The 22,634-nt window shown below is 40.5% G+C and overlaps 1 protein-coding gene across 1 annotated transcript in view; it reads right to left on the minus strand.

Moving 5' to 3' along the window:
- The window catches only part of TENM1 (teneurin transmembrane protein 1), a 311,517-nt gene that overhangs the window by 71,652 nt on the left and 217,231 nt on the right, over positions 1 to 22,634 (minus strand). Inside the window, exons 14-17 of the mRNA XM_062584304.1 lie at positions 20,780 to 20,926; positions 10,194 to 10,410; positions 3,071 to 3,190; positions 993 to 1,254 (exon numbers count right to left, since the gene is read on the minus strand). Of these exons, the coding sequence (XP_062440288.1) occupies positions 993 to 1,254; positions 3,071 to 3,190; positions 10,194 to 10,410; positions 20,780 to 20,926 (746 nt within the window). The remainder of the gene's footprint in view (positions 1 to 992; positions 1,255 to 3,070; positions 3,191 to 10,193; positions 10,411 to 20,779; positions 20,927 to 22,634) is intronic.

A 22,634-nucleotide genomic window follows, 5' to 3' on the forward strand; every position in this document is an offset into this window, starting at 1 on the left:
AGAACAGAATAGTTAAGTGCAAGGTTAATTAGAAAGCAATTCCAAACACATACTGAAGGGAGACTCAAGAAAAAAAAAAGACATTTAAATGTAATCAATTGGAAATAGCATGCTAATATTGTTCTAATTTGGAAAGAAAGTAAAAAAAACCCAAGGAGTAACATATAGCTGACAATGCCATCACAAAGAACTAGAAGATATGAAGGGATAAAAAATCCCTGAGAATCTTCAGAACGTGCTGGCTAATGCCTCACACTGATGCATGGTGAAGCTGTACTGTTTGTCTGTAACCTAGAAATGGTTTTGTGCATCATTATAAATAAATCAGGATTTCAATAATAAATCACACTGGCACTCCCCACCTTCTCCTTCTACTTGGTGGGAAGAAATAAACATCTTAAAAGAACGAAAACAAATAAAAAAGGAGGAAAGCGCTTTGCTCAGCAGTACTAAAGAAGCCTGCGCTGATGTCACTCTGAGATGTGTACAACATCACAGCAGTTAAATGGTCATTATTTGGTAGCATTCCCTTCACAGCAGCGTTTTCAGAACTCTCTAGGAACAAGGGAAGACATCAAGGCGGTGTCACATGCCCAGTGAATACCCACACTACATGCCATCACTCCAAATTTGTCTGAAAGCCTGAAACCGTAACTTTTAAAAGAAAAAATCAACCATTGATTTCTCTGAAATCCAGTTTTTTTAAACCTGTGTAAGTTTAATTATCTATGTGCTTTAGTATTTATGCATGAACATCAGGCATATATATGATTTGGGCAGAAAAGTTTGATAACACCTTCATGATAATACCCTGATCTGAGCAATTATGCATGCAAATTTAATGAAAAAGGTTGGATCTGCTCAACATCCTGTGTCAAATTATCACTATCACCAAATAATTATATCATAAAGGTCAAGAATGGTAACTTCTGGAATTGTCTAGAATTTTTCTGCAAACGAACATTCTGTTAATTTGAAAGTATTTTCATTACCTGTAACTCCGGAATAACGGTTCCTCTTTCTGGACAGGACCCTCCAAATGCTGTCAATGGTGAAGGGAGTACGATGGGATTTGGGCTAATAAAACTACTGATGTCACACGACGGTACTTCTGACTCTGTTCTTTGCATTACAACTTTGTCTACAATGATAAATCTATTCCAAGGTAACCAAAGTGTCCTTTTTTCAGATATGAAAGGAGATCTGTCAAAAACTAGAGTGACAGAGATGCCTCCAACAGCCACAAGGTCAAAACTGAAAAAAACAAAATAAAATGCTTTGCTTCATTTTGCTTTCATCATACTGCCACAACTTTCAATGCATCACAAAAAATCTCTTTATATTGTTCATTATGATGTTTAATTTGCTATGTGAAATCATTCTAGTATATTTTTCCAGTGCTATTTGGCATTCATGCAGAAGCTTGATCTCCCTCTGCTTTCTCCCTTACATATCATTAGCCAAGTATGGTACTCCACTGTTACCTACCCACTCTCCCCAGTTTAGGATCCAGAATCACTACTAACAGTAATCTGTAACAAGTTTGGGGATTCTGTTATTTTGGTCCATATGAAAAGAAATTCCTAATCCACAAAAAGGATGCTTTTTTATTACTCAGAAAAAGGTACAGCATGCAGAATAAAGAACTCTTAAGCCTGATAGATCTTTTCTTTATTAACATATCTCCTTTTTTTCTGAAAGTAGCAGGAGGAAAAGGTTGAATACATTGAGCAGGAGACCACTCTCTGCAGGATAAGAAGATTTTGGGAAAGAACCCGATTAACTGCACTAAGTGAACCTGCTCTTGTATGTATGGCAGGAACTCCTCTGGGAGCTATTGTGAAGAACCCTTGGCACATGAGGGCTGCAAAGCAGTGGGACACAGAAGGCAAGCTATACACAGTCTCAATTCTCCGAGTTTCTGACATGTATAGTCAGGTACCATAAGGTAATATGTAAAATGACACTTCACCCTTGGTATTACTGAATGCATCTATTACGGAGGCTTTTGATGGTAACAAACTGTGATAAGAAGTCAGACGTAATTATTCATCTCTCATCACGTTTCCCAAATGACACCAATTACATTCACAGCAAAATACAGGTAGCATATCTTTATGCAACAACTTTATCCAGGCTAGCATAAATAGGAAATGATAATTACTAACTTTCAGTAGGGTGATTTGAAAGTCAAGAAAATAAGAGAAAATAAATATGCATGCTCTTTACTTTTATCAAGTGACAGTGTCCCAAAAAATTGTGGAAACAGCAACAAATTATTTCCTTCCTTGTTAGAAGATACTGTCTAATTTCTTGTCATTCATAACACCATCAAGGAAGATGAAGGCTTTAAGAGCCCTTAGCAAGTGAGTATGACTAAAGTTCAGGGGCAAATCATGACCCTACTGCAAATGAATGGCCAACCTTGGAGTACAATGGAGAACACAGCAAAAACCATCTCTTTTCAGGAACTAAACTCGGCTCTAAAAGGCTGGTGAAAGGGGGGAGCCAGGATTGCTCAGGTTTGGCTGCAGAACAGCATTTTAACCATTTTGGCTCTGTTAAGAATCTCTCTTCATTTTTACAGATTGGCTCAGGCGACCAGCTAAAGGAGTTGGCTTTATTGAATCCTCAGTAAACTACTTGAACACTTAAAGACAGAAAAAAAAGAGGGGAGACAGGGAATTCTATGGAAAACTTGACTACTGAAAATATTCAAATGTCAAGGAGGTTAATAATACGCCAAGCAGTGTGTCATCGACACCATCTCAGAATAGAGACTCACTGGAGGTGCTATGACAGCAGCGCCGTCACACTGGGACTCCAGGTGTTTGAATGTCACTGCAATTTTCTTGTTGCTATTGTTTTTTTATTCTTCCTTTTCTTCTGCGGTTCCTCTACCACAGTGAGCTCTAGTTAGATGTGCTCCCAGAACAGAGGACCAGATGTCATCCTCAGTCCACATTACAAACAGTGACGGCTAGGAGAATTTTGCACATGAACAGAAGGTGGTAGATGGCCCCAACTGTAAAAATCTAACTCAGTGAGAGGTCATACATAAAAGTCTCACCTTCCATCTTGTCGACTGATGGTGTATCCGTACTCATTGTGGTGTAGAAAACTGACATTCACTCCAACCAAAGGTGTCCCGTCTACTGCTACTACCTGTCCTCGAATGACACAGGCACGTCTGTAACGGAACAGGAAAAGGTAACCGTGTAGACACGCACGGAGGGTGAGAACAGTATTATTTCAGAAGCTCTGCTATAATTCTGTCCCGAACACAGGCAGAACTACAGTGAAATCATTGTGACTGTTGATTTTGAATGAAAATTCAAAGAAGCCAGAAAGATTGATTTGGAAAAGCATTATCTCATGAAGAAAACATACAGACTCCGCTATGAATTCTTGGTGTATCATGAATGCATGAATACGTTTCAATTTCCAGCTGTATTTCACTATACCATTTATTCTGCCATTAAATAGTGTCGCAAAGGTTTTATGATAGCATGATTTAGCTTGCTGCAGCTCTAGTGGTGACGATTTGTGAAAGGAGAGAACCAAACCCAATTCTCTGATGCTAAGAAAGGAGCATCACTGTCTGTAGAGAAAAGCTGAACTAATGTGATAAGGCAGCAGTGAAACATATGGTCTTCACTGAACTTCAAAAAGTTATATAGGTAAATCCAGAGAGAGCCTAACCAGCTGTAACATACATCACATTTTATTCCTCTTTAAATTCCCTCTAGGATGTGTTAGACTTGCACCTATTTACCAGCATTAAAAAAAAAAAAAAAAAAACCCAAAACCAAAAAACAATCCTCCCTTCCCAGTAAATGTAGAGGCTGGTATAGGGCAGATGGAAAAACACATCAAACTCACTGGACAGGAAAGTGAACTCATAACTAAGTGGGTCTAATCGGAGGCTAACAGAACCACGAATCATAGAAAATGAGAGCTGAAAGGAAATACAAGACTTTATCTTGTCCATTTCTTTGCCTCAGGTAAGACCAACTATACCTACATTATTCCAGACAGATGCCTGTCTAACTCTATAACCTCACCATGCAACCTACTGCAATGCTTCTGTATGAGTGCTTTACTCATGGCAAGTCTTTCCTATTGTGTAATCTGAATCTCTACTGCTGCCCTTTAAGACCAGTACTTTCACCCGAGCCACGGACATGGTGAACAAATTTTCTTAGCTTTAGCCTTTTATGCATTTGAAGACTCATAACCTGAAACATAAAGGAAACAAGTCACATCAAAGGTGAAGAATAATGTGTGAAATACTCTCACAGTGCAGATAAAAACCTCATGGGATTTTCTAAGGGCTTACACAGCTAAATTCTACTGAACAGCTTTCACATTTTGTCCCACGCCCTCAGCTTTGCATCAGTATACTTCCATTGGCTCAAAGGATCCAGGTCTTGGGTATCTAATGATACAATCACACGTATTTCCTGGAAATGTAGTTTCAAACAGCAGAGCAAACAGTGTATCCAGAAGTCTTTTTATAACAGTTTACATATAGACAAAGACACGCAGGCTCAGAGTGCCAGAATACCTATAAACGTTCGCTGTATTAATTACTCAATATAAACAATAAGCATAAATTTATACACTGTTACGTTTCTCTCCCAAGTTACAAGTTTGTACTTGTCTAAACAGACACATCCCACCTTTGCACAGTGAATATGTATTCTAAAGGAAAAACTCAATAGCTCTTTTAATGAAAGTTATATGAGAACCTATATGTGAATTCAAAGATGTCTTGAGACATCTGAGTTGGTTTTGATGCAATGAAATCATATGCCCAAACTGGACTATAAATTTCTCAAAATTCTGACTTATTTTGTAAGATCCCATTCTCCAAAGCTACTCAACAGGACATTAATTTGTAACTATGATATCATCGAATTCAGCTGACTGTACCCTGAGAAAATGCAACTGGTAAAAACTAACCCTTTTGGGAGTATGCCATGGTGGCTGATTCGAACTCCGTGCTGTCAGCATGCAGACTGATAGCAAAGTTGCTGAAAACCCCTACTGAATATGAAAAGCAAGCTGCATTACTTTCAGCATGCAGAACAGAGTTCTGATTTACGACCTTTTAGTTTTCTGCATTAACTAAGTTGGTTGTGGCCCTATTTGCGCGCAAAACCAGTCATTCCACTGAAGGCAATCGAGCTCTCGTACGTCTCAACAGACTATGCCAGGTTCAATTACTTTCCGATTTGTTAGAATACAAACTACAAGTTTTTATTGTTTTCTCATATTTTATGACATCTACAGACCCGTCCTTCCTTTCCTAATCCCTTTATTTGTGCATTCCATGTATTTACCAAGTACATTGGTTTGAGGGACAGAGTCCCCTAAGAGTCATCATTATTCTGTGCATTATTCTAGTATTCCCGTTTGTTCATTCACTGCTTCTCATTCCGCAGACTTGTCTTCCGACTCTACTCCTTCCTTGTATTCTATCAAGCACACGGATTTGTGTGATAGCAAGTCATCAGTCTTCATTATTTCATACACTGACTTTCTTTCCTCTACTCACTTTGTTTCTCATTATTCATAAATAATATTCAGAGACTTATCTTTCAACTTTCTTACTCCTTTTTTTCTTCCTCATATTCTATGAGCCACACACATTTACAGTACGTGATAAAGACTCACAAACCTCGTTATTCTACATTTATCTGCATTAAACTGTCCCTGTCTTTGCAGTCTTCCAGATTTTAAATGTTCTAAGCCTATCTGTGTGTATTCCTCATTATTTTCTGTCTTTTTATTATCCTGCTTTTAAGTTGAAGAGTCTTTTCCTCTTTGGCCTCTTCTTGAATTACCAGCACCTACTAAATCTTCGATGAACACTATTCAATCCTAACTGGTTTTAATTTTTGCATTTACCACAGGCTCTGCAGCAGGTTCCCTCTCCTCCCAAACACCCGTGGTCTCTCGAAGGGGATGCCAGTGCTCCGGAGGGCACCTGGCTTGCTTGCAGACTCCCAACGCCTTTGTTGCTTGCAGGAGACCCCACTTCATTCCCCGCCTTAAGGGAGCTTCCAGAACACATTTTCTGCAGCGACGCCACTTTTGAGACAACCGCTGTTTCATGCTTTACTGGCTTCAGTACTCGCTCTCTTTCCAGTAGAACCGGCCTTAGACCTTGCTACTGCCCACTGCTTTCCTTAATTCTAAGGGAGCAATCTCTGAAGCCCATTAGGCTTCCTCAGTGTGCTGTATTTCCCTCTTCCATTCTTAGCCTCTAAGGTTTATTCACAACACTTTTCACTGGCCTGCTTTTATTTCTCATGTGGATAGTAACTCATACAACCTTTCTAACAGTCACTTTATTTGCAAAGACTGCACAATCTTGGACTAAGGCTTTCAAACTACAATGTCCAAGATGTGTAAGTGCAAAAATGTCTTTTCTAATTTGGAGAAGCAGGAAAGCCTGGCATCTATTTTCTGTCTTCCATCTGGGGAGGAACGTGTCCCTGATAAGCTGCCTCAGCCTTTTCAAATGCATTAAAAATCTTTCTGGTCCCCTGGCAGGCTGTACTAAATCTGCAACTCCAGAGGGAGCAGTTGCTTTTTGAGAGAAAGCAGAGATTCCCTTGGGCTGCAGGGGGCATTAAAGAAGTAGGATTTCTTTGCAAATGCCTTATGGGTCATTCCACATGCAGGAGAGGATCTCAGTTTTGAGGATCTCGGATCTCTGCCATCAGGCGGTTTGTTCCACATTTCTAATTTAAAATATAACTAGGACTTTAAAATTCTAGATTCATTATTTCACTACTTCTGAAGCATTTCATTATTCCACCGTCATTCTGCCTTGCTCTACTACACTAATTTGTTATTTTCACTTTTTTGTGTGTGTGTGAAATTTCCAATGTTCTCTGAGCACCTCAGGCTGAGACATCAGGCTCAGACATGTAACTCTGCCAACGAAACTCGTGAATTCGCAAGTGTCACATCATCAGAAGATGTCATTTACTATATTACATTTCTGATTAAAATCTTCAATCAGAGAAATTAAGCTAAAGGCTAGTAAGGTACATTCATTTCTTCCTGCTGACAATGTTGCTGTAAGCAGCCTTTGAAGGGTAATTAATTCAGTACCATGCACTAGGCCCTTTTTTGTAGGCAATTTGCAGCAAATCAAATAGCTTTTGAGTAACATGCATTAAAAATACGCAGCAAAGAAACAAGCTAAAAACCTTCCTGAGAACAGAAGTTGCTAAAACACAATTGCTAAATTTGCTACACACTACCACATGCAATGGGTCAAAATAATTTCTGATGTAAGAAAGTATGCTTCCATCTATTCACAGTTTGTCTAATGTGCCTTTAAGTCAGTCTGCCACGGTTAAAGTTGGAATTTTGTAGAAAGCCAGCACAAATGACGTATCAGAAAGCAAAATATTTTTCTAAAACATTCAGCTCCTTAACATTAATTTTGGTCCAGTATTTGGCCATGGCTCCCTGGCCTTGACCATGCTGTAGAGGCCAAATATTTGAAAGCTTGAAATAGCTGCAAGATCTAAGGTAAAGTTGAGATGCATATGCAAAAGGAGAGATTTCCCAGCAGTTGTTTGTTGCAATAAATAATTTTGGTATTTCAGAGGATGCTAAGAAATGCCAGCATGTCGCAGAGACCAAAAACACTTTCACAGTGTGAAGGAGAGAGATAATCTTCACCTTCTTTCAACAGCATCCCCAAATCTACTCAACATCACTGTCTTTATCTAGAAGAAGATTCACGCAAACATCACCCATAACGGAGTTCCACTAAGATACGCCACAGTAAAACACTGCACAATGCCATTTGAATCAGAAACTGAAAGCATCAGATAGTGTCAAAAATGTTTCTTCATTAACCCTCCCAATGGTCTCAAAGACTTACTGGAAAGCTGAAAAAAGTGAGATAGGGTTTTGCAAAATTCTACATTTGAGAACAAGTGGGAACAGATACCAGTGCTTTGAAATAAATGAATGGAGCTATTTCATTCAATCCTTCCAACATTTCTTGTTGAATCACCTATGCAATAGAATAAGTGGCAACCCAGGTAGCCAAAACAGTTAACAACATCTTTATGGATATGACTTCTTCAGCACCAGCCAGAAGGAGATAAAAACCCAAACATGCTTTGGTCAGAACCAGATAGGCAGGTTCACAGAAGTCTGAAGTATTTACAGTAGTAACAGTTGTCTCGCTACCTTCTTTTCAGTAATCTTAATTCCCAGGAGCAGAACAGACACTAGATGACAGCCTGATTGACAATGTCAGGGGAAGATTTCTGAACAGAGGCAGCCCAGCTAAGCCATTGCTTCCTTCTGAGACACTGCTTATCTGTGATCCTTAAGGAAAATTTTGACAGTTTTTAATAATATTTGACTTACGGATGAACAATTTTTCAAAAGCCTGTAAGATCTGAAGATCAAGCAAAGTGTGGACCAACGAAGTCCTCAGGGTGCCCCAGACATTGCAGATTACTGTTGACAAAGCCCAGGAGACACGACACTGCGTCAGTCTCTTGAGGCACTGCCTTGATTCTACACATCCAGACAGAATTATCTGAATCCCAGATCTGAATCTTCTGAGAAAACTAACCAGTAATTTCTTTACAGGGGGAGGAAATGATATCTGGGGTGTGAACAATGCAGGAATCCACCTATAAGTCACACTTATTATTATTACTAAGTCCGAAATATCAAACCATAGCTAGGGTGGGCTGCTGGTCACGTACTGCTGTTTGCTAGCACCCTCTCCACCCTGAAGTTACAGTGGTTTCTAAGGATAGATCATCAACAGACCTTCATTATTTTTCATTCTCCAAAGGCATGCCAGATATCCGGGTAAAGAGATGAAATACTCAGAAAAGTCTTTTAAAACCAAGTTAAATCCCATCACTGATAGCTTTAAAAGATCGGTTCCTTACATCCATAAAAGCACGTTGATGGGATTACGTGCAATCTGGTTGCTAACATTTGCCATGCCACAGAGCACCGTACAGGCGACTTGAGTGCTCACCTTCTCTGTGAAAACATGTTCCTGTGAGACAATTTGATGAGGAACATCTTTCACTGATGACTTTGGTTTTAAACTGCAGTATGCTCCGCTACGTGTACAGTTAGCCAAGGATGCTGTATGAGGCGCAGCAGCACTCTTCTATTAGTGATAGACACTCTGAGAGATGTGGCAGTGTCAGGTGGAGACTTTTCATATAGTTCATTTTCATGCACTATCATTGTACATGTTTATAGCGTCCTGTTACATTATTAATAGTAATTAAATGTTTAGGTATTTCAGATCGATAAAGACTCTGTTTACATATTTATTCTATTAAAAATTAATAAGTTACAATGAAAGACTGCACTGAATTTGTGTGCGGCTACAGAATGAAGGCAAGGTTGTAATCCAAGTGCTATTTATTGTACTATGAAAATAAAAAATTCTTACGCCCTCATTACTGGAACATGGTTTATCTAATGTACAGGCCTAGCTGACAGGGCAATAGTTAGATGATGTGGATGATTTGTGGATCTCTCTGTCAGCCTCTAAGTTATAGCTTCCCAGGTGAACTACAGCATAAAAACTTATGTGCCCCTATATTTCAAATGTTCAAGGAAGTCCGTGTTACCAGGTTTTCTGAGCAAGTGTGTGCCCCTTCCTATTGCACAGCCTTTTCCTGTTAAAGGATGTGCCAATCTCACAAACCTCAAAGACCACACTGCGCTATTTGCATGACAGCTTAAAGAGTAACCTGCCACACAAAATGGTGAACTCTGCACTAGCGGGCAGATGTGATGGAATACAGCTCATACGAGTCCAGCCTACCCTTCCGCCTCCTGCCATCAGACGCATCTCCGGCATAAAGGGCTGAACTTCCCCCCACGCATTTTTGAAGTACAAGGTAGTTTACCTTCCACAGCCATCACTCTTGTTAATAAAAGCAGTACAGTTTGTTACAGTGACACATTTATGAACTAGACAGAGTACTAAAGAAAATTTGACAAAAAAGGGATTCTGAGCTGTTGCGACCTGGAAGTTTGCTACGCAAGTAGTTTTTGATCATCAGTAAAGAATTTTCATCTATTGACGTGTCAGTGTTTTTTCCTGGTTAAGAAATCTCATTCGCTGTTCTCAATACTCAGAAAAGTCTTTCATGTAAAAGAAAAATTACCTGCTCTCAAATGAGGCGTCTCCTGGGATCACGTGAGTGCTTTCCTTCCCAATGAGGAATCTGATCCGATCATAGAAGAGCCTTGGCGGATGCTGTGAGAAAGGCAGTTGGCTGTGTTGGATGAGGTCGAGGGGATCAGGCGAACCTTGGCAGAGAGGGCTTGCGTAGCAACTGCTTTGCTGACAGCAGTCAGGGTCTACGCAGTCTGTCAGGCCATCTAAAAATGGAGAAAATAGAAAGTTGGGGAAATTGAGTGTTTCTGAGAATAAAGCAAAGTGCTTACTACTGGAAAGCATGAGAGAAGAGGCATTTAATCGACTGGACGGCACGCTCATTAGGATGACACATAAATTCAAATTTAATAAAGCATTTACGTACACACTTAATTCAGGGTGGGTATTTCTCTCTAGTCACCAACACTGTATTACCTCAGAAAGTCCCCAGGCAACAGGGAGAAAACAGAACCTACAAACTAAGTGAACAAGGAAGAGTGTGACTGTCCTCACCGTAGAACAGGTAGAAAATCAGCACACAATACTCGCTGGCGTGCAGCTGATTTCTCTGATGATCCTTTACTGTCACTACCGTCTGCTCACAACTCTGAAGGATATACATTTGCTAATGAGCACGCAACAATCCAAAGTCTATAATTTTATCTTTCATAAGCATCTTCACTGTTGTAGTAAAAATAGGTTTTTGTTACAGTTTTCCAACTTGCATTTTAAGCTCTACAATGCTTTTATTAGTGCTTTCAGATGTTTATTTCTCATGCATTTGTTGCTATACGGAAGTGACCCACAGAAAGCAGAATCAGGACCACACTCCTTTTGTAGCTGGTGCTATAGAAATATACAGCATGATGCAGGTCCTGACCCACTAACCTTACAGACACAGTCTCCTCCATGGATTCCCCCTCAGGGCAGCAAATTTGGAAAGTGGAGATAAAACTATTCCTCTTTTCCCCACTTTCAAGCAGGAAAAATAGGAGAAATACTTATTAAAAAGAAAAAAAATTAAATTTCTTCATGGAAAAAATTGCAACTACGGTTGTGACTGAAACTGAATTACTCATCCAAAGCTTGCGATTAAAAGTGTAGCACTGAAATTAGTCTAAATTAAGCACCTAAATACGATTTAAAATTGGGCTACCAGCATTTAACTGCTTCTACCTATCAGTACATTAGACGTTTAAATTGCCTAAATTATATACTCAAGCAGAAACAGTCAGAGTTAATTCAATATGGTAAAAATCCTCAACTATCTTCTTACAGACAACATTCCTTTTACAACTTGCCAGTTGCTAACTTGCTTGGATTGAAAAGAAAACTAATGCATATACAGCGAGATTAGGCATCTTCAAGAAAAGACGTTTTTTGTTCGTATTTTTAACAAGGTCAGGCTGTACAAATGCGAAGTCATCACTTCACTGGGCCGATTTCCCTCATGTTAAAACTGGAATGCTACAGTATCAACATACTGTCAGACGTTTTCACTTCATGCTTTGATTTTTTTATGCTCTGTTCCTACCAACACTTTGGTTCCTATAAAACCGCACGTCCTCAGGGCAAACTCCACCATCGGGGAAGCTCCTGTAGTTTTGACTTTCACGGCTGCAAGACCAACTCTCAGAGCAGAGCAGCTCTCCTCAGCAGAGCACACAGCACTCTGCAAATACTCACTAAATAACCATATAAAATATTTGCTCGGAGAGGAAAGCAAAAGCCCTTCTGCAGAACAAACAAGCATCCTGAAACGGACTTTCCCGGAACCTCAAAATCCTTGCCTGACCTTGAGCAAGGTAGTTGTTTGTCTAAGCAAAAAATATTAACGACTCTCTCCTCCTGCAGCTGGGAAATCAAACAGCGCAGCTTCGTTTTTGTGACAACCAACCAAGGGCAACAGTAAACAGGCAGCAACAACAACGGGAGAGCGCCACGTTCAGCAAAGCCGGGCACAGCTACAGGTCAGCACATGTGTGTTTCAAAGCAGTTTTACCTTCTTTCTACACTCCCCAGGCCTGGAGACAACCGGCATTTTCCAACAGTAGGAAAAGAGCTTCATAGGGTGATGCTTAGTTTACTGACTTTGAGCGTGGCTGTCACTTCTTATTCAGGAAAGGCAAAAAGCGGCTGAAATTCTCCAGTAGGCTGAAACAGCAAGGGGCCTGCAGTCTAAACAAAGCCACGTGGGAAGCTGACGGAGGAGTTAACTACACGAACCAAAGGGGTTTTCACTGTGTGCTGACGAAAAGAAAAGAAAAAAAGCTTTTGGGGTTGAAACCTGAACAGCAGACTTGGAAACGCAAGCAAAAAAAATATCCTCCTTTTGTTTCCTCCTTTGTGTCCAAGGAACAAAACTCTCTATGTTCTCAATAAGTGAACTGAAAAGCATCAAATTACTACTAAATTCTCCAAAATTGCAAATATTAAATAATTCTACTAGACTAAAGAGGCAATAAAGAAATAGGAATCTCTCGCTCTTGCTTGTTCCCGGTGCAGACGCCTGCAGGGGTCCCTCTGCGGTGAGGTGCAGCTGCTCCGGGCAGATTTTGGCTGGCGGGATGGCTGTGGCAGTGACAAGTCGTGCGCAAGAAGTCAAGGTACTTTCTGCGAAATACTGATTTCTACAAGCTGACTGCTACCTACCTGGGAAATCTGAAAAATATTGCTCTGGCGGAATAAATATTAATCAAAAAAAGGCATACTTACTCCAGAATAACAACATCCATGGGGAAGCTATTTATTCCACAGTAGCTATTCTGATTATTTTTTCCTTGCCAACAAGCTGTTAGATGTGGGAACTGAGCTGACCTGATTCTCTTATTTACGTAAAAATAAAAGTGAAAATTCATCAAAACTATTTGGGCTTGAAAATGTATTTAGAAAAGAAATAGCCATAAAAATGACAGTTAAGTATTTCACAGTTGCCTCAATCTTTTTTGCACTGGTCAACAGCTTATGTGCCTGGCAACTCGCACTGTGCACTCACGCTGCACGTGCAGAAACCAAGCAAAGGGAAAGCAGTCTTCCATTTTCCAGACTCAATTTTCATCTTTTCTTTTCTCTTTTTCTTTTTTTTTCCACAGTTTACCTGTCAGAGAAGTGAGTATCTTATAAACTCTTACAGATTCTGCTACTGGAGTGAGCTCTGCTCGAGCGACTCGCGCCCGGTTTCCCCCGTCTCCCCAGGCTCGCGGCGCTAGGAGAGGGTGGGTTTCCCGTTAGCCGCAGTGAGGACGGGACTCTCCGTCCTAGAAGCATCACAAATGTACACCGTGCTAGACGTGCAGGCAGCCGGAGACTACCGGCAAGAGGTAGCGTTCGCTAACCGGCAGATACAGGTGTCAAACGCAGAGCAGTTCTCTAGGCTACAGATAATCATTAACGGCTTCTCTCTCTCAGACTATATCTACTTTTTTTTTTTTTTTTTTTTTTTAATAATTTGGGGATCTTTTAGTTGATTTAGTTTACATTTTATTCCAATCGCCCCTATCAGCCACGCAGAACAAAATGGGAGAAAGACGCAAGGTTTTGAGAAAATGCTCTGTGGGCAGCTCCGAAGCAGCAACTTCTCTACGAACTCTTACCACTATTTACTTGGCTCCGGCCTAACAAACTCAGGCCAGTGTGTTCTGAATAAACAAATTTAGAAAAAAAAATCAGCTTGCATAAAACTGGAGAGCATTTTATGCTCTTTGTGTTGCTATAAAGAATGAAACATTTGAAACTTTGAGGTAAATGTGGATGAGACCCCCCAAAAAACCATTTGCTCCGCTCTAGGCTCATTTAACCCTTTTGTTTTAACTTAGATCCATTCTAGAAAAAGAGAAAACCCCCAAGGCAAAAAAGAAACATTTTATTTTGAAGCATCAATATGAAATGTTCTGTGATTTCTAAACAGAATAACTTCATTAAAAGATATTGAAAGCAATTTGTTCCAGTCCCCTCCCACACATAACTCTCATTATTTGCACCTACTGACAGAGAGAAATGAAGACACAAAATAAAGCCTTTCCTCCCTCGAGCCTCCGTTTGCAGAACACTTTAGAAGTCAGATATTTCTGCTTCCTACAAATGTTTTCTTCAGCTATCATGTGGCTGTTTACTACTGTAATTCAACAGTATAGTCATTAAAAGGAATGTGGGAAAACATTCTGGTGCAGACTCTCAAGTTACATATGGAGGCAGTGTACGGTACTGCAAATCATATTAGTAAGTGCATGTGAGGATAACATTTTCAACAAGTCAATCCTCTTCGAAAGGGGATTTTTAATCTAGGAGAAGAATAACTCAGAAAAAGCAAATTTTGTTTATAAACCACAGCTTCAAACGTATTCACTTGAAAATGCTGTGAATGCATTACTTTCAATCCTCAACCAATGGTCGTGTTTTTTGGTTAAATTTTCATACCAAGAATCAACTATTAAAAACCTCACAGTGTTAAGAAAACAGCAAGGTTTCTATTAAATCTCAGGAGACAACAGTCAGGAGTATGAATAAACTACTACAAACAGCAAAAACTGTAATTCATACACCAGGGGAGCCTGTATACCGAACCTTTTACTGTCAATTACCACACAGTGCATCACAGCATAGGTGTAGACTAAAATGTATTACAGAGATGTAAATGACTTTGGTTTACCACTAGCATTTTTCTTTTTTATATATATAAAAGACAGTCAGGCACCTCCGCCAGTGCAGTACAGATTATATAATAGAAAAGAAAAAGGTATTTTGTCAGCTTTGGAGCCATCTTATACACTAAAATAAAAGTTAGAACATAGACAAGCCAAATATTTAGGGCCTGATACGAACATTTCCATGCCAGCCCCTTTCCAAATCCTGTCTTTTCTAGTCTTCTCACTCGCCCTTGAGTTTCCTGCAATTTATGACTGCAAACATGGGAATGTCACAGTAACTCATGTTGTTGAAAATGGATCTGTGTTTGCAATTCGTACAAATTTTCTCCGTAGTGGAACACGATCAGCGTAACGGAGGCCAGTGCAGAGGCACGGGGCAGAGGGAAAGGCCAGCGAAGAGCAAGGCAGCTCTCAGTTCTGGAGCAGCGGCCTCCCAGCTCCCGCGCAGCCTGCGGCAGCCTTCACAGCGCCTGGAGAGGTTTTATTAACTGGATACGAGATGACAAATTTGATCCGACTCTGCCTTCTGCGTTATTGAATTATTATTTAAATTAGCCACTATCTTTAAGCTCTGCCAAGCAGAATGTAAATAGTTAATAATGACTTTTAAAACTGTTATTCTTACACTTTAAAGTTCATTAGAAGAGCACAGTTCTCACCCCTTTACGCTTTCAACATTTCTGAGAAGACAGTACTAATGTCAGCTACATTAGGTCTCAAGTTTTAGGGTTAAATCCAAAACAAGAATGCTACAACTAATGCTCATCTAATGTATGACCCGTACACCCATGAACAGGCATGCACACACACACACATGCTAATAAATGGAGACGCTGCCACATGAAAGTCAGGTCCTTCTCTAAGCAATATGCTATTATTTAATGTAATACCAACGACTTCATTTTCACTGCTACGGTGCAACCTTGTGGTGTGCGTGCAAGCACTCCCCTCCCTGCACAGTCCTCGCCAGGGATGGAGCTACGAGATGCCCGTAACATCTACTCAGAAAGCAAAATAGTCTATAACCGTCTCCCTTCAGCAAGCAGAATTTGTTCTCTGATTCCTTATGCAGGTCAACCTAAAAAGCCCAGTGCCATGACTCCCAGCTCTTGAAGGATTTGAGATTTTCAGTCTTTACATTCATGTAGTCAATTGCTTAATACTAATGATCTTTGTGGAAAAAAAAAATCCACGGGAGTCTTCACCTTATGTTTACTTGCTTTCTTCTTCACACCAGCATTAACCAATGCCTGTGCCTACTTGCTCCACCACAGGCTCAGTTAAGTCCAATTAGAGCTGCCAGGAATCTGAGTAAACTGAACTGAAGAGTAACTTCAGAAGAGACTAAGCAGCAGTAACGTTAACAAGACCGTAAGGCTCATTTGTATGCATTAATCCAAACTGCTTCTCAAATTTTAGCTGTAATACGTAGCACTCCACAGCAGCCAGGGCAGCTGCTAACTGAGCACGCCGGGGTTTGCATCAGGACGTTTGAGACCCGCCGGTGCGTGCGTGCGTGCGGAAAGGCTGCACCGTGTTTTCTTCAATGAACGCCAGTGGTGTTTGGCCTTCTGCACACAATAGGATGCAAATAAATCAGGGTATGATTTTCAGAAACAGTAAGCATCCCGGGGGAGCCCACGCTGCTGAGCAGCAATGAAAACCGTTCCCATCAGTACTGTATGCATTGTGTAATAATAGTGTATTACTTATATAGGGACTCAATACCTCTGTGATGGATAGGCTATTAAAATGCCAATGGATGGGTCAGAAATGCATCAATATTTTAGCTGCACTGGCTGTGAACCAAAGGCTATGCTGAGTCATCTGTTTTCTCGTGCTTGGAAAAGCTTAGAGAATGCCACAATAAGTGAAAAGTGACCGAAGGGACTTTTGGAAGCAAATTCAAAGCTTGTAGTAAACAGTATTTTCCTTTAAAACAAACAGTTGAGATTGATTCATGACAGAAAGAAAATGATGAAAAGAGATCCAGGCAAATTCACAACAGAGATCAGTATCAAAGAAATTAATGGAAAGGATGGGCTGCATCTTTGAGCTTGCACATACAGCATCAGTACAAAAATATGTGTAGGAAGAGCATGTAAACTGTGGCTTGGCAGGGCAGAGGAGTGACCCACAAGTGGGTGCCCAGCACTCCGCACATCCCAGCGCCGCCGCGCCACGGCGCTCCGTCTGCTCAGGCCTTGGACAGCGATAGTCAGATTAACAACGCTCAGCAGAGCATTTCAAGCAATCTCCTGGAGCTACCGAAGCTTCCAGAAGAAGTCAAAAATAACAACAAGACAAAACGACCTGCTCAAATGAGCTGAATGGTCGTCTTACAAACTGAAAACAAAATCGTGTCAGTCGTGCCAACGAGAGAATGAAATGAGAACAGGAAGTAATGCAACGCTGAGGAGAGCCGCAGCGAGGCACAGCCACAACCCACCGCATCGCGAACATCTGTCCGAGATCCTGCTGTCATTTAATGGACATCACACTGCTAACAGACTGCAGATGTCCTCCGCAAGGGCAAGCGCAAACCACATCGTCATGCATCTGTTATAATGCTAAGACCTTTTGAATGGTATTTGTGGTGATATTTGAACAGGTAAACATGCCCTTAAGTCTACAAGTAGGAAAAAGCTAACAGAGAGTTAGGAGATGGAAAGGCAAAGATGGTCACGGTACAGCCACGTCCAAACACTGTGGATATTAATGGGAGCTAAAGTGTTCTACCTTCTTGGGAAAAGCATTTCTGCATGTGTTTAACCTTATCACTGTGAAACCGTACTGATGTGGAACTGGGGCTTCAGTGTCTGCAGGACTGGACTCGTGGGAATACGCTTATGGCTTACCATGCAATACTAATATAGCAATCCCTAAAAAAAAAGAACTGAAGACTTCCTCTCTCCCAAAGCTTTTGTGCTGTTACTATAGACTAAACAGTAAAACTAACACTTCCTTATTCCAAGAAAGTGACATTATTTAATGCCTTGGAACTAATAAAATATTTTTATTTCATACATTAAAGTTACACACTTTTTCCACCATGTATTTTTATACAGTAAAAATGTCAGGTTTTCAGTCTCTAAAAGTATTGGGTAATCAATCAACCAGAAACTGCACAAAATTATCATGGTGACTAGCCCCTGAAATTAGAGCTTGCTTGGAATAACAATTGTTACTACAACTTTATTCTTTGGTTGTGACTTTCTCCTAATGAACCTGAAGCACAAAACATCTCCGAAGCACTGAGATATAAATGATTGATTTAAATACAATTGGGATAAATGAGACCTTTCCTAGGTGAGAAAATCGTGATCTGGAATATACAACTGCACTAAAGTAGGTACTAGAGAGTGATCTCTTGTGGCTGCGTGTCACTGGCTGAATGCGATCACATCGTAACTTCAGAAGTTACTACCTGTCAGCCGAGTTTCTGTAACTCACCTAAGTGCACGCTCTCAGTTCACCACAACTGCAGGCAAAAACATATTAGCTTCCACCTTTATGGACCAAATCCAGTCGTGTAGCTTGGCAGAGGATAATTTGTTATGCTGCCACAATATGCTCATAGTCTACGCAACCACCTAACAGCCAACAGGACTTCACAGATAATGTCACGTCGCTCTCCCGCTACCTGCTTTTGTCATCCTGCATGCACGAACCCTGAAACACTCGGAACCAGCTTCTGCTTTCATATTAACCTAACAGTGGTGTAGCACCAGTGACTTTAGGGGAATTTTTTTCTAATTTATGCCTATGCCAAATCAGGTCTTTGAATTTCATATACAAAGAGAAGTGGTTTCAATATGTAGATATAATTTTCTTTTTTTTTTAATATAAAATTGATTGTGAAGGAAACTTAATTACATTTAGGCCATCTGTAGTAGTCAGATTAATTAAATATTTCTCTCTGCACTAATCTCTAATCGTAATGTCAACAGAGCTGTCCTAGTACATGTTCTGCTACCATTAAAAAAGAAAAAGAAAATTACTTTTAAAACCTGCAGTGAAATGATGTTAAGTGTCTGCCTTCAATTGACGAATTCAAGAAGATTTAGAGTTAAGACTGCCAACTCTTTCAGTAACCACTGTTGCTGCAGAATATAAAGCATACAAAATCACAATACAGCGCAATTTATATAGAGCCAGTTTTCAGAGCGTATCAGAAAATGTTTTACATACATTACAGGCTAAACAGGTTTTTTTGTGGACAGATTTAAGAGTGTGAGTGACTCAGTGGCTGGGCCAGCAGGGGAGAGCAGCAGACAGATGGGAAAGCACGGGGGAGGCAGCGATCCCAGCTGCGGGCACTTGTGCGACAGGGATCCGGCCCGGGGCCACGGAGCCGAGAGGAGCTCAGAGAGCGGGCAGAGAGACCATTACCCAGCACTTGGAAATAAGGCGGAAAAGGAAGAAGGACGAGAGAGGGATAAGGCAATTTTGAACGGGATTCAGAAATGAGGAAGCCTTTGCCAAAGGACAGCGTGGTCACAGAGCCCACAGGATACAAAATCAGAAAGTCTCAAAATATATCCGTAAATGAGGAATCATCACTGAGTCAGAGTGTTTCTATTGAGGTCCCACAGTGACCTCAGCCTTTGGCCCTAAATCAAGCTTATTTTATCAATGACCTAGAAGAAAATACACAATCATTATACTAAGGTCTCACACAATGTTGGGGTGTGAGATCTCACCCAAGGTACTGAGATGGTCTGTTAAGTGTGACACAGTCAGACAGTACTTATCTCAATACATCCTAAAGGCAAATTTAATGACAAAGAACATAACAGTGCTAGAGCAGATATTGTCAGTCTCAGTGAGAAATCCACACAGCTCCAACATGGGAGCAAGCACACCGTAAGGGATGGTAACAATTAAAAAAGAGGAAAACTATTGTCCTTTTTGACTTTCAGGTAAAGAAATGTTCCTCATTAAAAGGAAAAAAAAAAAAAAAAAAAAAAAAAAAAAGAAGGAAAGAGAGAAGAATTAACTCCTAGAACAAGGAGCAAAGATTGCTGTTGTTTGTCTGCCACTAGAAGCTTTAACATAAAGACAGGGTATTTTTCCTGAAAGAAATACACCAGGCGATGTGTTAGAAGGAACTGCTAGAAATGAGGCAGACTAATTTGTGCAAGAACTATGTTTTTCCCAGTAGTCTTAAAACATCTAAAGGCCTGAAACGACTCAAAGCTACCGAGGGCTGAGGCAGGGAGCACCTAATTGCAAATGCCTTGACCCAATTGGTGGGAAAGAATGAACGAGTATTTTCACAGAGGGCTCTGTTTATGGTACTTTCCAAAACTATTTCTGCACTTTTTCTCCACTGACTCACTCAACAGTTGTTCAAGTAAAGGTCCAGATAATTCTAAGTACTGTGCTGTATCCCAAAGGTAACATTAAGAAAGAGAAACATCTCTAAATGTATGCTTTAGGTCTGCAAAAGTATTTTTTTTAATATTAATGTACGACTAAATTGTGGATGCATTTTATCAGGCATGGAGTATTAGGATAAAGGGTTTCTTATTTGGGTCTCGATCTTTTTTTGTTTTTAATAGATTTTGGAGTTACTTTCCATGTAAGGAAGAGTGGAAAGGTGATAAAATAACATTTAGTAGTGACTATTAAAACATGCTTTTTTTCGAAAAACACTCAGGTACCAGGACAATGGGGGTGGCATAAGCCTATACACAGATTCTGCCCTCACAAAAGCCTAACTCAAGGGTCTGATCCTGCAACTGCTCACTCACTGCCCTGGTTCAGCTCCAGTTAATGGTACGACTGTCTTGAGTAAAGAGGCACAACACTGACGTTCTATGATTAAAAAAAAAAAAAAAAAAAAGAAAAAGAAAGAAAATATACACCAAAGCTATACATACAAAAGACCCTCAAACCCTCAAGGATGTGAAGAATAAACAGAGACATGAATTATGTATCATACCTCCATCATTGTCCAGGTTATCTCCACACACCATTTCCATGACAACGTTACATCCTGCGCCACTCCAGCCCACTTGACAAACACAGTGCCATCCGTTCTGATCAAGAGTGCATCTCCCATTTCCATAGCAGAGCCCTGGGCAGCCATCTAGAACAGCAAATGGACAAAAGAAGCCTTCATGGAGGAGTTCATTCTCTTCCTCTAAGGTTATAATTATGCTGTAACTTTCTTAAAAATAGTATCATACCTCTGGCCTTCAAATTATCACAGTACAATAATTTAATCTCCATTTATATTCTTTGATAAGTATACAAAAATTCTCATCCTGGTCCCTCCCTTTGCATGCCTAATGTCTCAGTGATGAATTATTATGTTTCAGCACGTGAGATTTTGTGCAGAGAAGAAACTCCTCAGTGAGCAAATGTGTAATAAGGTATTCAACAGCCTGCTGTGTACATCTCTCTCTCCCCGATGGAAAAAATTGTTGTACGATAGTAGGAAAGGTACATACGTATATGTAAGGTTTGTATCAAAGGTATACAAAAAAAATATTGCTTAAATGACAAATTGGCTTTTGTGGGCCTATTACTCCTATATGCCACAGGGAGGGAGACGATCTTTTTATTTGTTCATAAAGACTCAGCTGAACAAGAGAAAGCTGATTTGATTCATTCTACAATACAGTAACTTTCTTCCACAGAAAATTATTTTCTTCCAGCGCCCATTTGCCACTTCCTTACAACTCTGTATCAGACTCAAAAAGGACAAACACCTGCCCTTTAGTGGCTGTGATTCTAGATCAAAACTGGAACAACAATTGTACCATCCCTGGATCATATGTTGTAAACTCTGAATCAATAGCAATTTGGACGTTCTCAGCTAGATACCTTGCTCCGTGTGCCTGTAAGAGTGATGGGGATTGTCTCTTGGATGTGCACACTCATGTCCATCTGCCTGCAGAGTCTGGTGCCAGCGCAGACATTTGTCAAATCCTCACCATATCACACAAGGAGCCAAAGGACTTTGGATAAAGCTGAGCAATAAGCTTAACATTACAAGTGGCATCCCTTCTAAGGGGGCTCCTTTCTCTTTGCCAGCGTGGACTGACAGGAATTGACTGCTCTCCTGTACTCCTGGTCAATGTGAACATCGACACTTCTGTGTTATTAGTGGGAATTTTTTTTTGATGAAGAAAGAAAAGGACTCGGTCTGCATGTGTCTGTGGCAGCCTCAAGGGATAGATGTTCCAGCAGGGCCTTGGAAGAGCTGATCAAAGAATCAGCAGGTACAACTGGTCTATCAGGTTGTGATCCAAAGCTCAGAATGCACCACATTTCTTGGCAACTTTGCACATCATCTGCCTCCTCCTCACCCTCTGGGCAGTTCATCGATCACAGCTGGACACAGGGACAGAGGTCGGTCTGGCCCTCACCTTATGAAGAGCTGGAGTAGGGAGCACCATGTTTTATGCACGTGAATTCTGGAACTTGCTGCTCTGAAATCGCATGGCGTTGGCAAACACCAGATACACTACAAAACCAATTCTCTGCTTCTCTTAGAAGACTGGGGAAAAGGGTAAGATTTGAGAGCGGTTCTGGGTAAAGAGGATGTTTTTCCACTTCAATTCACTGTCCAGTTAAGTTATTTCATTATCTGAATATGATTATTTTGCTGCTCTGTGTGGCTATCCTTCCAGATTATAAGTCTAATCATATGAGTGCCTAACCTTTTTATCTAATTCTGAAAATAAAAACACAAATAAATGCCCAGGTCTTTGGGGAATTTTGGTTAGTTTGCTATTTCTGCTAGGAGCATTTTTGAAAGGGGCAGTGTGCATCACTGCTCCGCGCAGCAC

The sequence above is a fragment of the Rhea pennata genome, chromosome 11 (genome assembly GCF_028389875.1).
Source record: "Rhea pennata isolate bPtePen1 chromosome 11, bPtePen1.pri, whole genome shotgun sequence".
Lineage (NCBI taxonomy): Eukaryota > Metazoa > Chordata > Aves > Rheiformes > Rheidae > Rhea > Rhea pennata.